Source organism: Borostomias antarcticus, assembly GCF_949987555.1.
Source record: "Borostomias antarcticus genome assembly, chromosome: 8".
NCBI classification, from domain to species: Eukaryota; Metazoa; Chordata; class Actinopteri; order Stomiiformes; family Stomiidae; genus Borostomias; species Borostomias antarcticus.
The window spans coordinates 5423446-5433445 of record NC_140241.1 but is presented as its reverse complement, the minus strand read 5'-3'; the positions used below and the strand labels follow the sequence as shown (position 1 = coordinate 5433445).

Sequence of the window (10000 nt, the reverse complement as noted above, 5' to 3'; positions counted from 1 at the left end):
CAGCTATTCTTAGGTGGGTTATTTTCAGCTTATGGCATTAGTCTGCTAAGATTAGTCAGTTGGCTGTTATCATTCTGTCTCAGCACACTGTGAATATATAACATGGAACAGACATTCATAGAATATACCGTCATTTATCTTAAGTACTCTGTTTTTCAGTATCACTTGTTGCTGATGATATTTTCTGTCTGAATATCCTTCCCACACGCCACTGTGATGTTAGATGCATGGGACAGATCTGCTGTCAACAGCTGTGCTCCTTGTGACTCCAGAATCTGGCGAAGTGTATTAAACCACGGTTTATCCTCATCTGTCAATGTGTCATATGGAAGATGGTTATGATATTCTGTGGTTAAGTGGTGCTTTTGGCCAGAAGTTTGCGAAGTGTTCTGCCGAACTCACCTCTTAAGCTGAGGAGTTCTTTAATACCCTTCTTCACAGCTTTCATGTTTTCAGGTGAATGAGCTCAGAGGGGAGATAGAATCTCATTTTTTATTCTAGACAGCGAAGGTAGAAGTAACAAAAGCAAAATGCTCAGGCAGGCTCATTCACAGCCAGCACTAATTAGCGAGCACAATGTAACGTCAGATGTTTTAAACTGAGAACATGGCGGAGTAGCGAAGACAAACAATGCTGCTCGTCCCCTCATCTCTTGCTCTGAGTACGTCCTGTCCTCTCTTCGTTCTGGACACGGTTATGTCCATTTCAATGACCACAGGTTTAATAGACCATCCATGGTCTACAATGGTTGCACGGCTCCTCAGTTATTGAACTTGCTCCCTACCCATACGTAGGTATTGCTACAGTATTACATGTTGCATTACATTAGAGGGGTCATTATGTTTTTCATCTAGTGGTACCGCGTCATATATGCAGCTCAGTTTGTTTCTTAGATGCCTTTATCTGGATGAAATGTGTGTTGATGAAATGATTTTTGTGCTGCGTTTAGCACCCAGATATGAGTGACGCTCTGTGGTACAGCTTTCCTCTTCTGGCCCCACCTCCTTCCTGTCACCACAGGAAACAGGAGAGCCAGCAATGGAGACTGTAGGTGTTTAGAGATTGTTTTTGTGTGTGTGTGTTTTTTTTGTGTTTTTTTTTTTTGGGGGGGGGGGGGGGCATTTGCTTTTTTGGGGGGGGGGCATTTGCTGTATAATTACTGTTTGGTAGGCTACAATTAGTCTCATTGCAAAGTACATTGATGTCATGCTTTCTCAGTAGGCTCTGTCTTCAGGAGAAGAATATTCTAGAATATGTTATCCACAGGCACCCATATACTTCTATAATCTTATCATAGTATCATGCTCTACTGTTTTCAGTCCTCAGTCTTGGTTTATAAATGTGTTGTTACCGTGCCGTGTGTTAGTGTCTGTTTGGGACACGGCTTACAGTCAACCCTGAGGAGGACTAGCCTATACGATGGCTTGTGGTGTGGCTCTCTTTGTTAGCAGATAGCCTGCAGCCCACAGCTCTGGCTCAGCTGCAAGGACGAGCCTGAGACTTAAAATAAAGGCCTGTTTCCTGCTTTAGACATGCCAGCTGCCCAAAATAACAAGGCGCTTAATGAGAGATCCAGCGCCACATTGCAGGCCCAAGCATCGGTCTATTTCTGCTCTGAAACATCTTCTGCAGCTCTCCGTTTCCAGTTCTACGACTCAAAAGGGAGTTTCAGTTTGCTAAATACTTTGTTGAGATGTTGTCGGGTGTTGTTTGGTTGATTTCAGATCAATGCATGTAGCAGGCGTGCTATGTACTTGCACTAGTTTTGAAAAAGCAACAATAGGCCTATCAACTATTAAAGAAGAATACCATCATGATTTAGAATATTATATGTATGCATTAAGTTGATGACTGTATTCAAGCTGGTATTCTAGATCTATACTATACACATGATATGAAGTGGCAGACATAGGCCTACTAAATCAGCATACTAGATCTATACCATACACATGATATGAAGTGGCAGACATACAGTAGGCCTACATGGAACCTCAGTAGGCTATCTAGCCTGGCATTGAAAGGTGCAGACTTCCAGACTGTTAATATTAGATGGAACAAACCCGACACATCTTGTCACGTAATGCTGCTGTCGTTGGTGTCTTTTCTCTCCTCTGTGTGGGAAGCTAATGTGACTCTGGGTAAAAAAAGACAGTCATCAACATCTCAAATTAAGGCTGCGACCGTCGCACTAACCGCCATGATGGCTAACGAGGGACAGATATAGAAATAAACACTTTGGGGACAGAAACAGTGTGGCGGCCACAGCGCAGTTAGAGTCTGCTCCCTGGCCGTGAGTCACCCAATCCCCCGTTGGCAAGACCCCCAGAGGGAGGTATTTGTGTATAGGGCAGGGTGCTCGTCACTCCCCGGTGCTAAAAACAAATTGGGACCTGTCATTCATAAATCTCTTGTTTACCAGTGAGACATGCTACGCCAATCAGAAGATCTCACTTTCCCTTTCAGTGAGAGAATACGATTCTGTGTGTTTTCCAGTCAGGTTGCAGTGGGACTGGTGCTGGTTACTGGCTGCCCCCCCCCCCCACAAGCGATTGATTGAAAAGCTACCAAAATGTTATGTCCATTCGACACTGCGCTTTATTTTTGCCCGAGTTAAATTGAGCTGATGGCCTCACAAGTGTGACAGTCTTTCTCACGTAATCTATATTAAGACCTTGCTCTGAAAAGCGTTTATATATAGCCAGTTACTTACCGGTGGCTGAGTATTCTCCTCTGCCTTTTTGTGGTACATAGCTTGCATCGACCGCAGATCTCAGCTTCGGTTCACATATATAGCAGGAGAATTTATGAATCCTAAATTTAGTAACCCGGCCTATTTTATTGGCAACATTTGATGCTTCTTCAATACCTGGATGCACGAAGATGCATCTTTGTTATGTTCTCTGGTTTCTGGCAGATTAATCTCTGTACATGATCTACCCACTTACCTTTGGCAGAGCAAGAGTAAGTAAACCATAAACCATGATAGAATCTCCCACCAAGATGAAACACTCGGTCGGACATCTCTGATATAGGACATTAGCACGCACATGAGTCCTGTGATTCACAACTGGCTGTTTGGTTCTCTCAAGGGTTCATTTCTCCCCCCCAGGGCTGCCAAAGGTCTCTCCCTCCACCTCCTACAGAAAGCTCTGAGGCGCACATTACACCCCCCCCCCCCTCCCGTACGATGCTGCGTTCTGATGGGACCTCGACTAGAACCACAGATCAAAGTGGAGCTCCTTAATGCCAGTCACAGCGAGGGTGCAGAATGAAATATGAGATTAATTAGATATCACAGTGGCGGATTCTCTCAGCCAGCAGGTGTTATTGATGCTATATTTAGCTCCATTAGAGGAGCAGCCCTGTGCCGTCTGACTCACAGGGCCTTTCATCGGTTCACAGGTTCACGGGTGTTCCTGGAACAGTGCCTGCGTGCTACAAAAGAGTCCTTTGTCAAGTGCTTACAAGCTAAGATTAATATTCCCCGTCACTAGGAGAAGGTCCGGGCTACAGGTGCCTGCTCTCTGCGCCGTGCGCCTCTGTCATTTAAACGCGGCTGTTTTTAGAACACAGACACTGGGGGGAGAAAGTGGACCGGCGCGGAGTTCCCTGGTTGTCTGAGTTAGAAATCACCAGCCCTCCGAATACTTCCTCTTGTCGTACGGCGTATTTTTAGCGCGGATTCTCTTGTCCTCTGATGAGGACTTCTTTCTGTTGATCAACTCCGCTCTTACATAAGGAGACACCAGGATGATATAACGCTGCTCCATGACAGATAGCTCCTGGAGCAAGGAGAAGAGTAGGGAGGCTCCGTATCTGCAGGAAAGGAGACATAATTATGTCGCCGGCGTTACCATGGCAGCAGCAAGTTAGGGTGGTGGATAGGGTGTGGGGGTTGTCATAGCCCAGGATTGCGCCACTTGCTTTTTGTTGCTATTTATAATCATCACCACCACACACAGGCGACACGGTGGCAATGAAAAAGCAGACCGCATGACAAAACACACAAACGGCTGTATGTTTCACATGATCAGTAAACGGGAAAGGTATGTTAATTGATAACTTTACTAATGGTCGCCTACTTGTGAAGTTTGAACTCTGACAAGGCATTTAGAGACCGGCTTTATGGGTCTGCGTGTGTGATGGCCGGTGCCAACAAAAGCTGTAGTCGTGGTGTGAACATGCTCAGTAGACTGTGAGGATTTTCTCTCTGAACAGGTGCTGCTTTAACGTTGCCTGTATTTGTTCTTCCAAATGTGACCCTTGAAGATTAAAGCAATGACTGCATAATAAATCTCCCCTCAGCCTTTGGCATTTTAAGTAGGTTTGAATATTTTCTTTCAGACTAAATATGGAACAGACATTCATAGGTCTGTACAATATGTACTATTCTTTCAACATTACATCACTGGATGAGAGTAACTGAAAATGTTTTCCGAGAACTGCGGACGAAATCTCAGAGGTGGGATAAATGTTATATCAGAGAACAATACTTCATATGGTGGTGTTACAGAAGAGAGATTGGCTCGCTATAAAAGAAGGCTCGCTGTAATTTATAGCCCCTGGTGTGCGAGAGCAGCTTTAGCTAACCATCCTCGCTAGGAAGATGGAATAGTCTTGTCCTCTATCGTCTAGTGGCTATTGATTTCCTCTGTGGAATATACTATATATAGGGCAGGCAGACCAAGGGGATGCCCTCTTTGTACCTAGCTATTACCTATAATGGGGAGCAGGTTGACCGAGACAAAGGCAATCCCATCGCTGGTGTGGATGCCGCTGTGGTGGCTCTGTAGATCGAGAGGGGACCGGAGCCCAGGAACAGGAGCCCGCCACCAGCAAACACGGGGCCCCAAACAGGCAAACCACCTCTTTTTGAACGGTTCATTGGAGATCAGGGTGTTTACGTGACACGAGCCTAAACTGTCTTTATTTATTCACAGGGTAATGAACAGACAGGACTTCGTGTGAATACTTAAATGCCGCTTGTCGTCGTTCTGTGCCAAGCTTCCCTCGAGCCTCTGTACCGCCCCCACCCCCAGCCCCGCCCCAGAGGGCCTCATGGATGATGTAATCGGATGTTTTGTTTACAGAAACGAGTAATGTAATTGTGGGGTTTCTGAGGATCACGGGAGAGGAGAGAGGGCAGTGTTCCTTTTTGGTTCCTGTCTGTCCCTCTCTTATCTCAGCGGTCGAGGATCCCAGTGTTGACCTTCCTCTGAACCTGCCCTTGGCTCTAGCCAACAGGCACCATAACCAGCCATGTGCATAATGAAGCCAACAATGTACAGAATATTATACAATGTATGTCTCTGTTGCATAAAGACCCACCCACTGAGGTTCTTATAAAACAGTCCTTATACATAACATTTTTATTCATTTTGTCTCCCTCTCTCCTTATCCTGCTCCCTCTCTCTCTCTCCCTCCCTCTCTCTGTCTCTCCCTCCTCATTCTCTTCCCCCTGCTCTCTCTCCCTCTCTGTCTCTCTCTCCTTACTCTCCTCTCTCTCTCCCTCTCTCTCTCTGTCCCTCCCTCTCTCTGTCTCTCCTCTTTCTCCTCCCTCTCTATCTCTTCCTCTCTCTCTCTCTCCTTCTCTCTCTGTCTCTCCCTATCTCTCTCTCTCCTTCTCTCTGTCTCTCCCTCTCTCCTCATTCTCTTCCCTCTCTCTCTCTGTCTCTCTATCTCTCCCTCTCTCTCTCTTTCCTTCTCTCTCTGTCTCTCCCTCTCTCCTCATTCTCCTCCCTCTCTCTCTCTCTCTCTCTCTCTCTCTCTCTCTCTCATACGGGGACACAGTGGACATTAAACCCGAGGTCCCATTAGCGGTGGAGCCCGTGTCTCCGTTGGACCTGCGCACGGACCTGAGGATGCTGGGACCCGGCTTGGACCCAGGCCTGTGGGAGCGGCAGCTGCAGCAGGAGCTGCTCCTCATCCAGAAACAGCAGCAGATCCAGAAACAGCTGCTCATCAGCGAGTTCCAGAAGCAGCACGAGAACCTGACCCGTCAGCACCAGGCCCAGCTGCAGGAACACCTCAAGGTCAGAACCCGCAGTGGCCGAGCTCGAGCTTGAGAACCGGGCCCCGGTCAGCGAGACACGCCACACCACCCCCCCCCCCCCCCCCAAGAACCAGGGCTGCTGAGACCCGAGACTGACCACCGTCATCGTCATCCGCGTATATTTAGTCCAGACTGGCGCGACCGCAGACATATCGCATATTCATACTTAACCCCTTGAGCGTCGTCGCTTCCCACGAGATTACGGTCCACTCAGTACCTCATACCTACGGATGTACCGGTCCCCCCCCCAGGGTCGCTAGCTTGGCGGTCTACTTGGCGGCCCCCCCCCCCTGGTGCTGACTGTGTGTGTGTGTGTGTGTGTGTGTGTGTGCTAGCTCCAGCAGGAGCTGCAGACCATGAAGCAGCAGCAGGAGCTGGTGGATAAGGAGCGTCGTCTGGAGCAGCAGAGCCAGCAGGAGAGGGAGCAGGAGAGGAGCCGGAGGGAGCAGCACGTCCTCAGCCTCAGCCTACGGGGGAAGGAGCGCCCCCGAGAGAGTAAGCACCAGCCCCGCCCCCCCCAGGACGCTTCCCGTCACATGACCCTGCCCCCCCGCCCCCGGTGAACCAGATCACACAACCGGCGCTTACCGGCGGAGCTGACGGGCGACTCGGAATAGCGTATGTCACACGAAAGGAGGGGATGACTGGTTTATTACCCCGCTGAGATTAGAGGGCTCAAGCGAATTCTGGAGTTCGAGCGGCGTTCGAAATACCGCGCCTGAGATCAACAGCCGACGGGAGGAAATTAGCCACATCCTGTGCCCGTGTGTGGCACGCACAAGGCCGTGATGGCCGCACCGCTGCGGCGTGGTGTCCGGCCACTAGGGGGGGATGTTCCTACACTACTGTGGCCGCTCTCGCCGAAGATCAATTCTTTGGGAAATGAAAGCCTTACATCACTGGCTGTTGCGCAATCCTGTTTATTGATGTGCCAGAAATAGCGACGTAATGATTGGTGACCTCGAAAATCTCACTTGGAATAATTGTCGATGTATTAGATAAGCGCCCCGCGGGCAGTAAGCCTTGTCCGTGAGCCGTAGGGTAACCCCCAATCCCTGTGGCTCTGACCCCTGGTCTCACAGGTGCAGTGGCCAGTACAGAGGTCAAGCAGAAACTCCAAGAGTTTCTGTTGAGCAAATCAGCCAAGGACCCGTCCGGCAACGGAGCGACTCACGCTCTCATCCACCACCCCAAACTCTGGTACACGTACGTACTCACAGTCCATACTTGCCTACTAATATTGTGTTGCCACTTGTTTCCTCACCACATGAGTTGTGGGCGAAGGTGTGTGACCTTGAAAGACCCACAGGAACATCACTGATGTGTCCGATAGCAGAGCTAGTTTTCAACATGGCCTGTGGTGGTGTGTGTTTGCAGGTCCTCTCATCATACCTCTCTGGACCAGAGTTCCTCTCCGCTGGGAGGGACCTCTCCTAACTGCCAATACACCCTAGCCTTCCCCCAGGACGACTTCCCCCTCAGGAAGACAGGTATGTCACACACACACGCACACACACACACACACACACACACACACACATACACACACACACAGACACACACACACACATATCAACACATACAGTACAGTACACACACACACACACACACTCACACAACACACACACACACACACACACATCAACACATACAGTACAGTACACACACACACACACACACACACATACACACACACACACACTCACACAACACACACACACACACACACACACACACACATCAACACATACAGTACAGTACACACACACACACGCACACACACACACACACACACACAGACAGACAGACACACACACACACACACACACACACACACACATCAACACACACAGTACACTCACGCACACACACACGCACACACATACATCAGCACACACAGTACACACACACTCACACACATTCACAATCACACGCGCGCACACACACACACACACCCACCCACCCACCCACCCACCCACCCACCCACCCACCCACCCACACACACACACACACACACACACAGATTGAGATATCCTCAACCAGTAGTGCATTGAGATTGTTACAATTAGCATGAATGGCTTGACTGTGGAGTGACCTGTGTCAATCAAGGGGTCTGTGTATCCATGGAGAATTTCCTGAGGTTGCTGAGGTGCCTGCTAATGACATCAGTTAGGCCCATCCTGACCTTTGACCCTGGCCATGCCCCTGGCCCTTCAGGGCACTCCTGTCCTAGATTAACGACTGAGGTATGCCTGCAAGCAGAGAGTTGGACATGAGCACGCAAAGTTCAATCCACAATACACAACTAGCATTCTGTTATTTTTAGTAGCTTATCAGAGAGTAATATCTAATGTTCATAGCTATGGAGAGATTCTTTGCTGTTGTTTAAAAGAGGTCAAATCTTTTCTTGTTGAGTTGTAAGCTGACCCGCGAGGCCCAGGCCCCTGTGGACCTTTGACGGTTTAACAGTAAATGGGAGAATTAAACAAGCTTAATTTCTCCTGAGTTATGGGCTTCACAAACTATTTTGAAAAAACACAACTTCTCACCAGAAAACAGCTCAGGTTTGTTGGTTTAAAGTTTGAGGAATCCTCCAGGGACGCCTGTATAAATAAGACTTATACCTCCCTCTAGATTCACTCTGGCTCAAGTGCTTGCCAAGCTTAAAATGTTCATAATTCTGCCGCGAGGTTATGAAATGACATTATATTATTCATGTCTAATTGAATTATGATGGTAAACAATAATGTGTGTTTAATGGCTTTACTACATGACTGGCATGTTACTGTATGTACAGTATATATTATTTAGCGATCAGGCAAGATAAATTAAATCATATATTTTTAGAACTTTGTAATATAAAGGTAATTTCTGTTCACTATGTAGGCTGCCTAGTTAAACAAACAGTTGGGCGGAGTGTGGACTCTATTTATTGTGTCTCTCTCTCTGAACATAACTTTGGATAGGGCTATACCTCTGCTCTCTCTCTCTCTCTCTCTCTCTCTCTCTCTCTCTCTCTCTCTCTCTCTCTCTCTCTGGAAACAAGCCTATAAACCTACAGTAGGATGAAAGGAGTAGTTGCAGAGTCTAAATAACCAGTTAGTAATGCAACAGCCCTCTCAAAATAAGAGGGTTCACCAAATCGACCCCAACAATTATCTTAGGAGAAGTAACAGAGTCAGACTGTTACCATCACAGTGAAGCTCAAGTTCATCTTGGACCAATACATTTTAAGTGAAACTGAAAGTGTATCCTAAACAATACTGTGTAGCAATGACATTCCAAGATGTTTCTAATGATTAAACATCAATCACTGTCCAGAAATCTCCTAATCCCTATACGTTGATAAAAACATTTCCTGCCCTTTGGATTCCAGAATCTATATGTGGTCATTTCCTGTGCAGGTCCCTTCCCCCACTTCCTGTCTGTCTTCATTAAAGCCCTCCGAGAGGTTGGCACGCGAGGGGGACGCACAAAGGTGCTGTTGTTCCTGGTCTCGCGGCCTGTCACTGATAGCTGATTGGCAGGTGTTACAGAGTTAGAGCACTGTAGAGGGCAGAATGAAATAAGACGGGTTGTTTGTTTAAGTAAAGATAGCCTTCCAAAAACAAAGTGGAGATGACTCTGAAGCCTCATGTCTGACTGCCCAGTTTGGCTGGAGGAACTGACACTTTCTTTTTTGGGAATTCCTGTTAAAATGGAACTTGATGCGCTTTAAAATGGCTTGTTGGCCGGCTTGTTGAGATCCCTTGAATAAATCAACAGTTTTCAAGTGGGGATTTAGTAAAGAATCCTTACTTATTTCACAACACAACATATCTTATGCATGCCCTTGAAAGAAACAGAAGTATATTTATGATTTGGCGTTTATCAAGCATGCTCTAAAACTCATGTATTATACATTTTGTTAAAGTGATGCATTTGTCTTTTACCGGGAAATAAGGACTG

At 47.4% G+C, this 10000-nt stretch overlaps 1 protein-coding gene across 1 annotated transcript in view; it reads left to right on the top strand.

Moving 5' to 3' along the window:
- Positions 1-10000, top strand: part of hdac9b (histone deacetylase 9b) — a gene marked incomplete at its 5' end in the record, with an annotated part of 21948 nt that overhangs the window by 1740 nt on the left and 10208 nt on the right. The window contains 4 exons of the mRNA XM_084441661.1: positions 5791-6032; positions 6388-6547; positions 7135-7258; positions 7430-7542. Coding sequence (XP_084297787.1) covers positions 5791-6032; positions 6388-6547; positions 7135-7258; positions 7430-7542 — 639 coding nt within the window. The remainder of the gene's footprint in view (positions 1-5790; positions 6033-6387; positions 6548-7134; positions 7259-7429; positions 7543-10000) is intronic.